Source organism: Diabrotica virgifera, chromosome 3 (genome assembly GCF_917563875.1).
Source record: "Diabrotica virgifera virgifera chromosome 3, PGI_DIABVI_V3a".
Taxonomy (NCBI): Eukaryota; Metazoa; Arthropoda; class Insecta; order Coleoptera; family Chrysomelidae; genus Diabrotica; species Diabrotica virgifera.
The window spans coordinates 221,177,649-221,195,190 of record NC_065445.1 but is presented as its reverse complement, the minus strand read 5'-3'; the positions used below and the strand labels follow the sequence as shown (position 1 = coordinate 221,195,190).

Genomic DNA, 17,542 nt, shown 5'->3' with positions numbered 1-17,542 from the left:
GCGCAGAGCTCTAACCGGGGAACGGAGATAGTTTTAAGTGGGGCTACGCGCGATTTGCCGCATATAAGGCTATGAGTGACGTCGTCACCGATACAGGAAACAAGATAAATGCAGCAACCGTAAGCCTTTTCACTGGCGTCACAGTACCCCCTTAAATCATAGGTACTGGAGCAACAAGATATGCATCGAGGGATCGTGATTTCACTTACTGAAGACCAATCTAGACTTAGATCTGACCATTCGGATAATAAATCTTCAGGCAATACCTCATCCCATGAGTAATTAGATTTCCAAAGTTTCTGCATGAATAACTTGGCACGAACAATGACTGGGCCGATTAACCCAAGAGGGTCAAACAGTCGGGATATTTCGGCCAACATGCATCGCTTTGTACGAGCAGATCTGGAATTTATGTCACAATGGTATTTTAGATGATCACCACGATTCGACCAATATACCCCCAAGACTTTCGGTAATTCATTTTCCGACGCATCCAACATTTTTTCGGTAGCTAGATCGCTGGAGGGTATGGCTTCACCAAATTTGGTGGAATTGGTACACCATTTACTCAATTCTAAACCAGCTGTGGAGAATAAACTTACCAAACGGTTACACAAAGAGATTAATTCCTCTTCGGAATCAGAGCCGGTTAAAGCATCATCCATATAGAAATCATTACAGACTAATCTAGCTAGATCAGCGTCAGAATGAAGAACAGATTCACCCAAGACCTTTAAGCACCTTGTGGCAAGAAATGAAGCGGGCTTGGTACCATAAGTTACGGTATTCAATCGATATACTGAGATTGGTTGGTCAGTATTAAATCGATATAAAATATTTTGGAAAACTCGGTCGCCTTCTCTTATTAAAAATTGTCGATACATTTTGCGAATGTCTACGGTCACAGCCCACTTGTAGCAACGAAAACGTAATAATAATACAAATAGATTATCTTGGATTACAGGACCTTTCAACAATATGTCGTTTAAACTGACACCATTGGAGGTTTTAAACGAAGCATCAAAAACAACTCGGATTTTGGATTCAATACCGTCTTTCAAGACAGCATGATGTGGAATATAATAACCAGAATCACTCGCACACGAAATGTCATATAAAAGGGACATGTGACCAAGTTTTAAATATTCCAGGATAAATTCGTCATAGTGCAACTTAAGACTCGGATTACGCTCTAATTCGTTTTCGAGATTCAGAAATCTCTTCTTACAACCAGTAAGAGAATCTCCTAACCTTTCGGGGGATTCGACAAAGGGCAGCGCAACTACAAACCGACCGGAATCATCGCGATGAGTATGTGAGGAAAAATGACTTTCAGCAATCTTGTCTTCAACGGCTAAGATAGGGCTTGCGTTAACGAAATGTTCTATTTCCCAAAATCTGGATATGGATTTCTCTACTTGAGATAAATTTAGTAAGTGACACTTAGAATGGGATTGGGAAATTTCAGTGTTCACAGCACCATTAATTAACCAGCCAAAAACACTGTTTTGAAGTAATAAATTTGGGTCGATAACGATTCTATCTTGTTTGAGGCATCTCCAAAATAACTGAGCACCTATCAATAAGTCAATTTCATTGGATAAATTATATTGAGGATCTGCTAGCCTTATTTCAGCGGGAATATTGAATACACTGCGATCCACTGGTTTAGCAGGAATACAATCTGTGATGTGATCTAATATATAACAATTCAAGGAGGCAGAGAAATTTTCAGAAAAGGATGAAACTTCAACGCTGATGATTTGGGCAGCAGTAACAGCTTTACCTCCAACACCCTGTATGGACAGCTTCGCAGGATGGCGACATAAGTTTAAGCGATTTGCTAATCTGGAAGTGACCACGTTTACCTGTGAACCGGAATCCAAGAGACCGCGCGCAGCGTGAATTTGACCGGTGTGGTCCCTTAGCCCGACTATGCAAGTGGTGAGGAGTATGTTTTGATTTGGTACACCAAGACTGGATAAAACATTACTTACGGGGGTTGGTGTAGTACTATTCACATCATTATTGGCCGTATTGGAATTAACCGTGTTCGAATTAACCGGCGGAGTTCTGTCTACGTGCAGTACCGTGTTATGTCGACCACTGCATATAGTACATTTTGACTTTCTGCAGTTTTTACTAAAATGTCCTGCATTAAAACAATTTAGGCAAACACGCTTGCTTATAATTAAAGCAACTCTTTCTTTTGGATTTAATTTCAACAAATCAGGACATAAACGCGTGAAATGAGGAGACATGCATACGGCACATTTAATTTTCCCACTGGGAGGATCGGAATTTATACATGCTAAAGACTTGCAATTTTTAGTACTATTGTCACGAGTGTGGGTTGGAGTGGTCTCAAGGAGCTGACATTTTTTCACTAAAAAGGATCTCAACTGTTCAAAGGTAGGAAACTCATTACCCTTCAAGGTGGCGTCCCATTCATTCTGCATTGAACGAGGAAATTTTTCATGGATAATTTGGATAATAAAATCATCACAATGCTCTACTGGGCGCTTTAAATTTTTAAGAGATCTATGGCTTTGAACTAAAGTATCTAACAAATATCTGATGGCGTCATATGACTCCTTTTGGATAGGTGGGATATGACATATTGCCTTTACGTGACCGTACACTGTGACCCTGGCATTGTCAAAACGTTCAATCAAAGACTGCATCGCAATCTTGTAACTACCAGGAGTAACGTCTAAACCACGAACTACGTCTAGCGCGACATCGGAAAGGGAGGATAGCAAATATTGCAACTTGTCAATCTCGGACAAACTACCACGACAATCTACTAGTGTGTCAAATCTGGATTTAAAGGAAGCCCACTCGGTTATTTTTCCCGAAAATTTAGGCAAGGATAGAACTGGCAATCCAATTCCGGAACCCGTATACCCCGTCTCGCGGGAGGATGAAGAATACCCATCTTTAATTTTAAGAATTTTATTGTCTAGTTCGGCATGACTTTCAAAGTAAGGAGCGTATTCCTTATCAAATTCTTCAACATAATTACTCTCAATTGCCAGAAAAAATGAATTTAAAGCTCGTTCGGCATTTTTAATTGAATTTAAAATTATATGCACATTCTGTGGATCTTTCTCAATGGTATTACTTAAAATAGTGAAAAACCTTCTGGCAGAACCTCTTTTATTATTTAATTCGGATAAATTAACATTACTTTGTTCTGCTTCAGCCATAATTGCAGATAAATCAAAAAATAATACTGCAATACTACGAAACTTTTATTAAAAATTAAATTATTAAAATAGGAATTTTTGGTGGAATCAACTCGAGCTTAAACAAGAATTTCTATGCATTTATCAAAATTGTTGTTGGAATATTAAAATTGCTGTAATAAATTTTTGGTGGAATGAACTAGGACAAAATCTGGTATTAAAATGGCGGGAATAAAATAAATAAATTGGAAAAAAGGTTGGTTGGGTATTAAATACGGTTACAGTGGATATCAACAAGCAAAGGATATTATGGATATGGTAATAAAACACTCGGATCATTTAATAACATTAGCTGAGACAAGTACTCACCTATTTACAAACGTGAATTCCACAATGGCGAAAGCTTGCCGGCGATGCGTTCAAAAGATACGGCTTCGAATGACCAAATGGTGAGGCAGTGGACTGTCAAATGGATGGTTCCCTTGAACAACTTCGTCGACGGAAGGATGGGTGCACTGGTAGGGTGTATTATTACCAAAATCCGGATGCAAACACAATTTATTTTAAGCACAAACTTGGTTACATTTTTAGCGGTTACAAGTACATACAATTTTTTAATGGATATTATTAAGGTCTACATTCCCATATCACGCCTGCGCGCGACGCTACCATGCAGATCCCTACACAGGTCGATAATAATGATTTCTGCAATCAATCAAGTAGCAGCTCGCTGCGTACACACACATTTCTACCTTTTTATACGGGATGGCGCAAACACTAGGCAAACAGAATCAAACGGCGGAGATAACTAGAAAAATTTGAATGACTTGGGCAGCAGTAGGAAGACTTAGTGATATGTTGAAAACAAAAAGATATCAATAAATCTAAAGAATAATTGTTTTCTATCAATAGTTGTTTTCTACCAGTTTTGACCTATGGAATGGAGACAGTGACACTACAGAATTATCCTCCCATATATTAAAAACGACACAGAGGGCCATCGAACGAGCTATGTTACGAGTATCTCTGAACTCTGAGAGAACATAATATATGAATTGAGGACGTGCGAATCAGGATAAAGGTAAAAGATGTAATTGGAAGAATTTCTCAAATGAAAAATGGAACTAGGTAGGACACATCTTGCCTGCAAAGGTAAAATAGTATACCTATGTAAAAAAAATCGATTTTTGAATTTGCCGCCGAAACTGGGTAATTTTTTCCGCTCTTTCTTATGCAATTTTTAGTTTATTTCTATCTCATTTAGTTTTCGAAATGTGACACTGGTAAAACAGTATATGAGTACGTGTACTTGTGTCTCTGCTATGGTAAAACAGTATATTCGACAAACTCTACAAAGGCAGAATAGTATACATCGTCATACACTGCTTATCCCTGGTATTATGTTATATCTATTTTTTTGAAACTCTACTGGTTTACCCTATTCCACGAACATACGCCTGTTTTGGATTACTTCGACAACGAATATTTTACTGTACAAAATAAGAAGAACGAAAGTAAATTGCAAATTAAACTGTTGTTTATTGGAATAATTATTAGCGCCATTTACTTTCGTACTTCTTGTGTTGCACAGTAAAATATTCGTTGTCGAAGTAATCCAAAACAGGCGTATGTTCGTGGAATGGCCCATAAAACAGGATATATATGTGGTATATGCTGTTATACGGTACCATATTTCATAAAAACGTTGTCTTAATTCCAATGGTAAAATAGTATAACATTTCATATACTCTTTTACCATAGTATGGCCAATGGGAATTTTTATCTCCCCGACGGTATATACGTATAAAGTCTTTTATATACCCTTTGGGTATACTGGAAAAATGGTAAAACAGTATATGTCACTTTACAAGCACATTTGCAAAACTATACCTATTTGCTATTATAATAATTATTATAATAACACACTTTTTTTATATTCCAAATTTCACTTGTCTAACTTTATAAAGGACAAAACGGCACGGTAAAAGGACAAAAAGTCATTTATCTCAAAACCCACTTTTTTCACATATACTGTTTTACCTTTGCAGGCAAGACATGGCACAGCAATAAAACGAAAGGTGGACCAGAAACATTCTATATTGGAGACCACGCGAGCACAGTCGTAGTAGAGGAAGACCACTCTAGAGGGAACTCATGAGAAGGCCTTTGTCCAGAAGTGGATGTAAACAAGCTGAAGAAAAAGAAACGATTACAACTTGGGTAATTTACTAATAATATATATTTTTTTGCAAAATCTCACTGGTTCAATTTCACTTATAATATATAGGGTGAGGCAGATAACTGGCCTATTAGAAATATTTAGAGAACTAAAGGCAACAGAATCATGAAAATTGGAATGAAGGGGTTTTGAAGCGTGATCTATTTAATGAAAATATTTTCATCAATTTGCCACTTCCGGTTATACCGGAAGTGGCTTAAAACTTCGTTTTTTTAAATGGGACACCCTGTATATTTTTACATTTTTAGATTCTACTCGATGCTTTCTTTCTTAAAATATGCAGTTTTGTAATGTTATATAGGGTAGTTTAAAAGCTAATTACGTTTTTTTTTATTAATTTCGTAGCAACTTTCACACCCTGTAGACTTGTAGTAGTTGGATATAAAAAACTCTATTTATGTTAAAATGATTTTTAACATAGTCTACTATTATTAAAAATTATTAGTATAGCTAAATGTTAAATTTTAGTATACAGGGTTGGTCGAAACTCGGAATGAGGCTTTTCTGAATATTCTTAAATGGAACATCCTGTATTTTAGTATTGCAATGAAAAGACATTTTATGGTACTTTTTTATTTCTTAAGCATTCCCTATACCAAAATGCTTTAATTTGTGCTTAATTGTTAATCGCGCCAAGAATGTTAACTACGTAGGTGTTTTGATAGCTCAACCATTATTGGCAATTTTAAAGATCAGTTAAGATTAATATGTATTTATTTCCGAAAAATTATTTGTGATTGAATATTTTCACGGCCAACCTAATAAAATTTCACGTATTTTTTGTTAAAATTAATGTTTGGCTTGAATCACCAATAACTCACAAATTAAAGCAGTTAGGTATAGGGAATGCTTAAGAAATAAAAAAGTAGCATAAAATATCATTTCATTACGATAATAAAATATGGGGTGTTCCATTTAAGAAAACTCAGAAAATACTCTTTCCGAGTTTCGACCAACCCTGTATAGTCCAATTCAACATTTAGCTATACTAACAATTTTTAACAATAGTAGACTATATTAAAAATCATTTGAACATACATATAGTTTTTGATGTCAAACTACTACAATTCTACAGGGTGTGAATGTTGCAAGGAAATTAAGAAAAAAAACGTAATTATCTTTTAAACTACCCTATATAACATTACAAAACCTCATATTTTAAGAAAGAAGACGTCCAGAAGAATCCAAAAAGGTAAAAATATACAGGATTTTCTATTTAAAAAAACGAAGTTATAAGCCACTTCTGGTATAACCGGAAGTAGCAAATCGATGAAAATATTTTCATTAAAGAGATCACTCTTCAAAACCCCTTCATTCCAATTTTCATGATTCTGGTTCCTTTAGTTCTCGAGATATTTCTAATAGGACTTTTATCTGCCTCACCCTGTATATCCAAGGGTTATAGTTTTTTCGTGAACAGATTAACGAATGCCGCTAATTTTTCTTTATTATTTTAGATTTTTTTTAGTATTTACACAGTTGTGCAAAAGTTTACTTAAACTTCTTTTTTGTACTTACAATGGAAAATACGAAAATGTACGAAATGTACGAAAAATGTACGAAAGAAAAGAAATGATTATCTTATGTATGTTAAGTTTGAGACACCTTGTCGGGAGGACGAGGTACAAATGTGAGTGTACATCATAATCGTATTGTAGTGTTACGTTTTGTGTTTAGTGTTATGACATTTTTTTAATGTCCCTGATATCTTTAGAAACAAAGAAAATAGGTGGTTTTACTCTTAACATGTGTTCTAATTGAAACAAAACTAAATTAACAATAAAAAATAACAAAACTTTAAAAACAGAAAGGCACTTAAGGGGATGGGTACATATTTCCGACTGCAATTCTATTCAAATGGGGATTCATTTTTTTCGAATCGTGAGAAAACTAATAAGTATTTTTGAAAAATTTAAACACAGAATAAAAGATTACGTTATTAGCGAGGGCCGAATGTCCCTGAAAACTTCTATAATTTTTATTTTAATAAGTTACAGGGGTGAAAAACTAAGAGAAAATTTTGTGTGATTTTTAATTTCAAATATCTCATTCAAAATAAACTTTTTATTTATTCTAAGGGACTTTCTTAGTCTTTCATTTTGCGTTTAAATTTTTCAAAAATGTTTATTGGTTTTTTCAGGATTTGATAAAATTGAACACAATGTCCGTGGTAATATTTTCCAAATCTATTTTTTGTCTTACAACGCGCTAAGTCGAATAGAATATTGTCAGCATATTGTCAGTCAGACAGTGACAATCAGTGACAATTTTAAATATTTGACATGGCATCGGGAATATTTTGAGTTGTTGATTAAATAATATTGATATATAGTGTATTTGATATATAATTGATTTAAGACGTGAACTTAATAAAAAGTTATTTATTGTGTATTATTTGTGGAAGATCCAAGCAGAGAATACATCAGGATAATATTCTGTGATCCAAGTATTTTGTTGTTAAGATGTTCAAAATTGTAAGCGTTCCACATTAACAATATATTATTAAAAAATCACTTTAACACTTTTCCTCTTTTCTCGATTGAGTATAAGTTTTTGTTGTACATATAAATTATTACAATCACTGAATACATAGTTAGTGAAAAAATTATCACATTTTTAACTGATTTAAAAATTTGCAATTATACAAATAACAGTTATTCAAGAACATTCAAAAGCCATCTCTTTAAGATAATGATATTTTCAAGTAGGATGACATTCTAGTAATGTTTACGTATCCATACCAGTCTGAATTTTACTACACGTAATTTGCCGTGTAAAGACAGAAACAGTAGGGATAGCCGTAAAATATTTGCCAATTATGTACCGATGGCCTTAACGTAAACAGTTGTTCTGATCGACACCTGTAAGAGTTATTTGTTGACCAGGTAAGCGCTATGCCAAGCGCAATTTAAGAGAGACAAGATTGTTTAATTGAGGCTCTGTGATGTTTTGGGATGGAATTTCCTTAAGAGTAAGTACGGATTTTGTGTCTACGTAGAGGCTCTTTAAATAGAGATGGGTACAGTACACACATTTTTTTCTTTGAACACTCTGTTTCTTTCACACTATACATAGGAAATAATTTTGTCTTAGTGGTATGATAAGACATGGCCTCCTCACGTATCGAGACATGCCTCCTCGAATTTAAACACATATTAAAGAGTAAAAGAATCTAGTATCTTACAACACGCAACTAAAACTTCCCCTGTTCCAGTGTTCCCATACGTCAAAGTTTGTCCGACTAGATACCGTTAAGCTTTTAACAAATTTTCAGCTTGCTATTAATAAACTTCTTTTGGTACTCGGGATCCAGGTCTATGACGATGTAGTCGATTTTACATATTTTATCTTCTACCAATACCTACCAATGAAGAAGTACAAGAGAAGTACTATGGTGGTTCGACAAAGATAGAGAAATGCTTCTTCTTCTTAAAGTTCCCTCTCCTATCGGAGGTTGGATATCATAAAGGCTATGGTCACTTTGTTGGCTGCTGCTCTGAACAGTTGTAATGAACTACATTTAAACCATTCTCTAAGGTTCCTGAGCCAGGAGATGCGCCTTCTTCCTATACTTCTTCTTCCTTGGATCCTTCCTTGCATAATAATTCTCAGCAACTCATATTTTTCTCCTCTGGTAATGTGACCCAAATATTCCAGTTTTCTAGTTTTTATACTCTTCATAATTTCTAACTCCTTATTTAAACGTCGTAGCACTTCAACATTGGTAATCCTTTAAACCCACTGAATTTTCAATATTCTTCTGTAGTAACACCACATTTCGAACGCTTCTATTCTTCTTATGTGTTGTCGTCTCTTCAATGTCCAAGCTTCCATTCCGTATAGCAATATAGAAAATATGTAGCATCTTAGAGCCCCCATTCTGAGAGCCAACTGAAGGTCTTCCTTTGTAAGCAGTGTCTTCATTTTTATAAATGCTTGCCTTGCAGTTTCAATTCGGACTTTAATTTCTTTGCTTTGGTCATTTTTGTCATCAACCCAGGTTCCCAGATATTTGTATGTCTTAACTTTTTCTATTTGGGTTTGCTCGATCATTAACCTTTCATTTCCATGTTCTGTTTTTGAGACAATCATAATTTTAGTTTTTTTCTTGTTTATTTTTAGTCCGTATCGAATGCAATAATCGTTAATTTTATTTAGCAATTCTTGTAGCGATTCCAGGGTGTCTGCCATTATAACGGTGTCATCAGCGAATCTTATGGTATTTACTATTCTTCCGTTTATAGAGATTTCATCACTTAGCTCCGCTATCGCTTCCTGAAATATGTCTTCACTGTACAGGTTAAACAGTACCGGCGACAGAACACCACCCAGTCTTACTCCTCGCTTTATATCAATATTCTCGGATTCTTGGTCTTCTATCTTTATATTGGCCTTTTAATTCCAATACAAATTAATGATAATTCGTAAATCTCGTCTGTCTATATCTCTGTTTTTCAATAATTCTATTAGTTTTTCATGTCGGACCCTGTCAAGAGAACTGCTAAAGACTGTTAAAAGCCGGAAAATGTCTTATCTGGGACATATAGTGATATGATAAAATATTAAAACTGATCCTTAAAGGCAAAATAGAGGACCATAGAGGTGTAGAAAAAAAAAACAAGTTGCTTGGTTGAAAAAATTCGTGAATGCGCTCAGATATTAAATTCAGGACAGTTATTGCATATTACAGAAGATCAGGAGGCATACGCAGTGGTGATCGCCAAAGTCGGATGATTCTGATAGGGCACGTGAAGAAGAAGAAGATAGATTCGTAAATATTCGTAAATCTTTATCGTTCAATTCAGCTGTTTTCAATATTTCTAGCATTTTGTTAGGTCGAACCTTGTCAAAAGCCTTTTCAAAATCGATTGCACAGATGTACACATTTTGATTTATATCTCTGCATCTCTGTGATACTACTTGGATACTAAACAAGGCTTCTCTTGTACCCAAGTCACTTCTTAACCCAAATGATATTTAGACCTTTAATGAGATTTAAAAATATATTATCGTAGTGTTTTATTAGTTCTACAGTTCTTTCTCTAATATATCAGAGGCAAAGGAAAGATAAAATTAAACAAAAATTAATATACAAAAAATATTTATTTATTTGTAGCAATCATAACAATAAATATTTTAAACAACATATTAAATATAAACCAGTCTTTACATCATGAGTGGTACTCTTTGGTAGGTTCCTTGCACCATGATTGGTACTCTTTGGTAGGTTCCTTGAGTTTGCCACATACGGCCTTGTGTGTTAGACATGAGTTGGTTGAGTAATTGTTGGGGAACAACTTTCAATTGTTGGAGCATGAGTACGATCTGTTGGTGGATTTGTCTTTGTTGGTAGATCAATTCTTGGGGTACAGCATCTCCGTGTTGGATCAATTGAAGTATTTGGGTGTAAATAGCAAAGTATTGGGAAACCAATTCTTGGGGAATGGTGTGTTTTTGTTGTGCCAAGACCTGGATCAACTGTTTGTAGTAGGTTTGTTGATATACGAATTGTTTAATCAAAACTTGAAGAAACCTTTCAACATGTTGGTAGGTAATTCTTTGGTAGAGGACAAGTTCCTGTGGGATAACATGTCCTTGTTGAATTAATACTTGGATTTGTTGCCTTACGTGAGTTTGTTGGTACAAAACTTGTTGGATCAATTGCTGGATCTGCTCGTTAATAATATTTTGTTGTACAACCCATCTTTGAATGGAAATAGTATCGACTTCAGTTGCTTCAGTGCTTTCGGCTAGGCGATTCAAGAAGATTTGTTGGTAGGTCAAACGTTCAATTACTTCATGAACTTGTTGGTAAACCAATCTCTGTTGGTAAACGAGCTGTTGGGGAACTACTTGTCCTTTAACAATGTATTGTTCAACTTCACGTGTAATGAGGTTTTGATGGTAAGCTAATTGTTCAATCAGTTTTTCGATCTGTTCGTTAATCATTTGTTGCTGATAGTGAACATCTTCAGTGACTGGTTGTCTTCTTTCGGTGATTTCAGTCAATTCTTGGTTGATCAATTCTTGTTTGGCGAAGAGTTTTTCGAGAAGTTGAACGTTAACGAATTCTTCAGGAACTTCGTATACTTGCTCTCCGTTTACAAGTCTCATGTTTACCAAATAACGGTTCAATGGAGATTGTCCAAGTTGTTGTCTGTAGATTTGGCTCAAGATTTGGTTAGTGTTCATTTGATCTTCAAGAAGGGATTCTCCAGATAGATATTGTTGGGGCAAATATTGTTGTTGGCTCAATAAACCTTGTTGAAGTTGACGTTGTTGTTGGATTTGTCCGAGAAGAGTTTGGAAATGTCTGAGTGGAGAATAAGTTTGCAACAAACCTTGGTCAAGAGCCCTATAAAAAATTACACATGTTAATAATCAATCAATAAAATATGTATAAACAAAATGAAGCAACATCTTACAACCTTGGGCGGCTTTTGAAAGATATAGCGATATAGGGATTATATCCCAATATCTCTTAAATTTTGTGGAGTATAACAAGAGCAATGTTGGGAATAACAAGAAGAGATATGGTACCAAATAGAATAGTGAGAGAGAGGACCAAAGTGACAGATGTCATTGAAAAAATTTCACAAGCCAAATGGTGATGGACTGGACATGTAACACGTGTAAATTACAATCCATCCATCCAATGCCACTACAGCCCAAATCGAGCCTTGACCTCCTTCAACAAGCTTCTCCAAGTAAATGACAATGGCTGGACCAAAAGACGCGTAGAGTGGAGATATATAAAAGATAAAAAACACCAAGGTAGACCACCAAATGGTGGTCACCATGGATGGATGACTTGAGAAAAACAGTGGGAAATTGAACACAGAAGGCACAAGATAGAGAACAATAGAAGAATATGGAGGAGACCTATATCCAACAGTGGATGCAAGAGGTTGAGGAATGATGATGACGATGATGATGATCTTTCAAATTAAGAAGATACCAAACATTAAAATGCTATAAAAACGTACATTAGAGTAAAATTAAAGAGACAATTTTGACACATATCCAATTTTTGCATAAGTAGATTAATTATGCCTGGTTGCACCAACAGATCTTAAGCTCCAGCTTAGCTAAGCTCTACTTATAGATAAGACCTTCTTGAGTATCACTTACGTTGCACCATAATTTTAGATTCTTACTTATTTATTATCAATTATATCTACTATTCTATTATGGCATTCTTATTGTAATATATTTATTATAATTATATTATATTAATTCTTATGATATTCTCGACTTAAGCTTAAGATCTGTTGGTGCAACCGGGCATTAAAGTATTATACAGATCTAATGAGTGAGAAAAAATTCAAAGGTAAATCTATAAAAAAATCAAACAAAATAATTAAAATAAAACGTCAAAGAACAAAAGACAAAGCAAACGCACAATAGAAAATGATATGGAATTAAAAAACTGGAAAAAAATATTTCACTGCAGATTTCGTAAAATGCTGGGACCTTTAACAAAAAATCACAGGCAAATGAATAGTAGACGTTCATCAGAAACTTAATACCTGGAGAATGTACCGGGTGTCCCAATAAGAATGGCTCTCGTCAATATCTCAGGAACCGTTTATAGTAGAGCTTTGAAATAAAAAAATTTATAACAAAAGTTGCCTCAGGAAAAGCCTGGAAATTATTTTCATAATTGTGGGATCACCGCTAGAGGGCGTAATTGAATATCAAAAATTAAAAAATCTAAATTTTACAAAATTTTCCTAATGAAGGGGCACTGGAAATTCGATCGTCGTATTCTTCATAAAATTCTACGCATATTTGATTTAACAAGTTTAGGTCTACCTTTGGAAATAAGAGGTGGGGGTGAGTGGGAACCTTGTTATGAAAAACTGGCTGTGAGTCCGGTTCTGTTTAATCAAATTTTGCAAACTTGGTCTTGTTGAAGACAAATCTTTTTCGTCAATGTAAAAGTTATGATTTTGAACCAACTTACTGAGTAATATGCCAGCTAGAAGGCGTTATTTAACTTTTTTTCAGAAATCTAGTGTTCCTTGGAAAATATTAAATACAAACATGCATTTTTAATACCATATTACAAAATTAGACAAAATTAGCAACGGAATAGCGAAAACCGCATGTTAATACCTTTTTCTATCTCGAGATATCTTACAAAACGTGTAAATTTAAAAACATAACTGTTACTGTCACCGGTAAACGAAATAATTCATTAAAAGTAGTGTGCTATGGAAACAACAAAGAAACATTTTCCAGCTGTCAACGTATATTAGGTCTTTTCAACGCTTCTCATTTGTTTCGAGCCTCGTTCATGTCTCGTATATTAATATTATACACGGATTATACGGCGTATGACAGAGGCTCGAAACAAATGAGAAGCGTTGAAAAGCCCTATTACAAAGAAATAAAAACAACTATTTAGTGATGACATAAACGTTCAAATTTTTGCCCATCATTTTCGTTGCAAACATTTACGCTTTCAAGAGTAGATTAAACAGTAGTCTCAATTTCTGCTCTCGATATGCTTTGAATGGCGTTTAATATTCTCTGGATAATGTATTCTAGAGTAGTGTATGATGGGCAACAATTTGAATATTTAGGTCGTCACTAAGTAGTTCTTTTTGTTCTGTGTTATATTTAATTTTAATAGTATTGTTTCTCTTTATATTGTTGTTTTAATTAATTATATTTTTATACGTTGAAATCTGGAAAATGTTATTTTGTTTTTTTCCACAGCACACTACTTTTCATTAACTTAGTTTACCGGTGATAGTAACAGTTATGTATACAATTTACACGTTTCTCGAGATATCTTGAGATAGACAAAAGGTATCGACATGCGGTTTTCGCTATTCTATTGCTAATTTAATCTAATTTTATAAAGTATGATTAAAAATGCATACTTGTATTTAATATTTTCCAAAGAAAACTAGATTTCTGAAAAAAATTAAATAACGCCTCCCAGCTGGCTTATTACTTATTAGGATGGTTCAAAATTATCACGCTTACATTGAAGAAAAAGATCTGTCTTCAACAAGACCCAGTTTTCAAAATTTGATTTTTAGCAGAACCGGACTTACAGCCATTTTTTCATAATAAGGTTCCCACTGACCCCCACCTCTTATTTGCAAAGGTAGAGTTAAACTTGTTAAATCAAATATGCGCAGAATTTGATGAAGAATACAATAATTGGATTTCCAGTGCCCCTTCATTAGGAAAATTTTGTAAAATTTAGATTTTTTTATTTTTGATATTCAATTACGCCCTCTAGCGGTGGACCCACAATTATGAAAATAATTTCCAGGCTTTTCCTGAGGCAACTTTTGTTATAAAATTTTTTATTTCAAAGCTCTACTATAAACCGTTCCTGAGATATGGCCGAGAGCCATTCTTATTGGGACACCCGGTACAAACTAAAACGGCTCTATAACAGCAGAACACAAATTCCACCATAATTGAGAGACTATTTGAGTAGCATAAGCACTTTGAAAATTATTTGTGCAGACTATGAAAACCTGAAGAAGCACCAGGTAAAGGGATAATGTAGGTATCTGTAGAAAAAATTGAAAAAGTCAAAAAAGAAAATCTGGATATTATCGTTAAGATTTTCGATGTAAAATTTTCTTGAGAATATAGCACTCAAGATTCTTTGAGAATATGCTTTCTTGGAATTTCGTTTTCTGAACGATTTTGAATGATCACAGATTGGATTTAATTTTAAAATATAAAAATGCTAAATCTTCAGTGTTGCGTATGGTCTATTCTGTTGTACGAAGTGAAAGCATGGGCATTAAATATATCTCTTAATAAATTAAAGCTTTTTAAAATATTGAATTGTCCTTCCTGAATATTAATATTCAGATCATGAAGAGACAGAGTCAATATTAAGAAAATGATATGTAAACTTTGTATTCGATAGGAAGATTTTTTTTACATAAATAAGAAAAGTTTAAGGTGATCAGAAAACTATTTCCTATTTAATCAATCTCAAGAATCTACAAACATAAATAAATTCCAAAAAATTTATCTTACCAGGTTCTATGGTTTCCATATTCCAAATTTTGTCCAAGAGGCATAACATTTCCTACTTGTCCAGCATATTGGCGGAGGGTACGTACTCCTTGGACGGGGACAATGTCACTAAAAATAGAACAGAACAGTTATGTACGTTCGATTTATTACCGTACGAATACAGAATAATAAAAAAATTGATGGAAGAGTAGGCTTACATTTGAGAAAAAGGGGCAAAAGAGAACAAAGTGAGTTATTGAACACAACTCTACACGAAATAATCATGGCATGTATGAAGGAGTGCGAAAACATTTCAGTAAATGGCATAAGTATTGAGGAAACCACCTCTTATAAGTACTTAGGGCATGAGATACGGATATAGATAGAGAAGAATAGATAATAATTAGCTCCAAAGAGCCATGGAATTTTCCATGTTAGGCATAGAAATAATTATGACCTTTAAGTGAAACTGAGCAGGGCACATAGCTATAATGTCGGATAACAGATGGATACAGCAAATAATACGCTGGAGACCAAGACAAGAAGCCTATCGAAATAGAGTCCATCCGCCATCAAGATGGTCTGATGACAAAAAACGGATCGACATAAATTGGATGCAAACAGCACACAACAAAAATACATGGAAAAGAGAGACCTATATCCACTAGTGGATAGATCCGGGTTGAATGATGATGATGATGATGATGACGCAACAATAATTTCCTCATCATCATCAATGACGTTTGACCCATCGTGAGTCTTTCATATCTGATAATGAGCGACCCAAATTTCTATGTTAAAAACTTATTTGTTGTTGAATAAATAAATATTTACAAAAAAAAAACTTTAAATTTGTCGAAATAAGAGACAATTTTTAAAATAAAATAAATTATTCTTACCTAATTCCTTGCATACGGTATTCACGATCCCAGTTTCTAATAACATCGTAGATGGTTTCGTTGACGACTCCAGCTTCAACTAACATTTGAATCCTGTTAAGAAGGCTATAGTATTTGGTGTCGTCAAGAGTACCTTCATACTGACGAAAAATATCAGTAAGAATATCAGCTTGGTTGTAGTTTTGGTAAACTGAAACACCAGCGAGGGTACGACGGTCGATAGCTTCTCCAGTTCTCAGTGGTTCCCCAACTTGGAACATATGGGTTCTTGTGTTTGGACTTCTGAGAACAACCTCGACTTGTCTGGGATCGGTAACACTCTTGAGGATTACGAGTTGGTATCCTCTAGAGTCGAAGAGAGATACAGTTCCATCTTCTGTGACTCTTACGGTTCTACCAAGGAGTGTTGGTAGAGCAACGCTGAGTGCAACTAAAGAAAAGAGAACTAATACCTTCATCTTCGCAAGTTATTAGTGAATGTGCCTTTTGGTTGGGATTACCTACCTTTTATACAAATTATTTGGAAGATAGTAACTTGTTTTGTAACTGTTATCACACCTAACAACAATTTGATGTCTAATTTAGCAGGACATAGGTCACCTTGGTCAACTTAAGATTATTTTAGGTAATAAAATTATTTTAAATACTAATATCTACAGCATATTGATAAACAATTATTTATTTGTTAAATACATAATAGTATTTTGTGTCTGTAAGAAATAAATATTTGACAGCATTTTATTAAATTTTGATAAAAACTTTTAGTGATATCTATGTTTTAAACATTTTTTTAAACATTGATAGAATCATATTTTTTGTAGCTAGTTCAACGCACTCCTATTTTAGAACATACGTTTTTTTCTTAATATTATTACTTATGCTCTTTGGAAGCCATTCGACATATTTATTTTTCTTTTTAGATTTTATATAAAAAATATGCTCTGAAGCTATTTTCTTGTGACATCTTAATACAGTTCACTATATTTACAAAATAACAAACTAAATAATTTAAAAAACAAATTTTGTTTTTGTTACTTGGTAAAAAAATTTTTTTAATAATTTAATTCTATCTGAGTCATTCATATGGGCCCGGATAGCCAGAGGCTATTTTACTTCAAATCAGGCCCGAGGCACTACACAATTTTTGGGCCCCTAAACATCATTTAATAATATGTATCTAATAATAACTTTTTCAAATGTATTAATAATTTAATAGA

At 34.1% G+C, this 17,542-nt stretch overlaps 2 protein-coding genes across 2 annotated transcripts in view; both read right to left on the bottom strand.

The window, feature by feature from the left end:
• Positions 1-17,542, bottom strand: part of LOC114328787 (uncharacterized) — a 71,747-nt gene that overhangs the window by 18,844 nt on the left and 35,361 nt on the right. The window lies entirely within an intron of this gene.
• Positions 10,512-16,819, bottom strand: LOC114328786 (uncharacterized). Its single transcript, XM_028277744.2, has 3 exons — positions 16,326-16,819; positions 15,448-15,555; positions 10,512-11,782 (listed from the first exon to the last, which is right to left on the bottom strand). Exons 1-3 carry the CDS (start codon positions 16,781-16,783, stop codon positions 10,594-10,596), a joined length of 1,755 nt encoding a protein of 584 aa, XP_028133545.2. The 5' UTR covers positions 16,784-16,819; the 3' UTR covers positions 10,512-10,593.

Coding starts and splice junctions, on each gene's coding strand:
- LOC114328786 (XM_028277744.2), bottom strand. CDS start 16,783: ATGAAGGTATTAGTTCTCTTTTCTTTAGTTGCACTCAGCGTTGCTCTA. Junction 15,556..16,325: donor TACCGTATGCAAGGAATTAG/GTAAGAATAATT, acceptor TTCTATTTTTAG/TGACATTGTCCCCGTCCAAG. Junction 11,783..15,447: donor TATGGAAACCATAGAACCTG/GTAAGATAAATT, acceptor AATTTTTTATAG/GGCTCTTGACCAAGGTTTGT.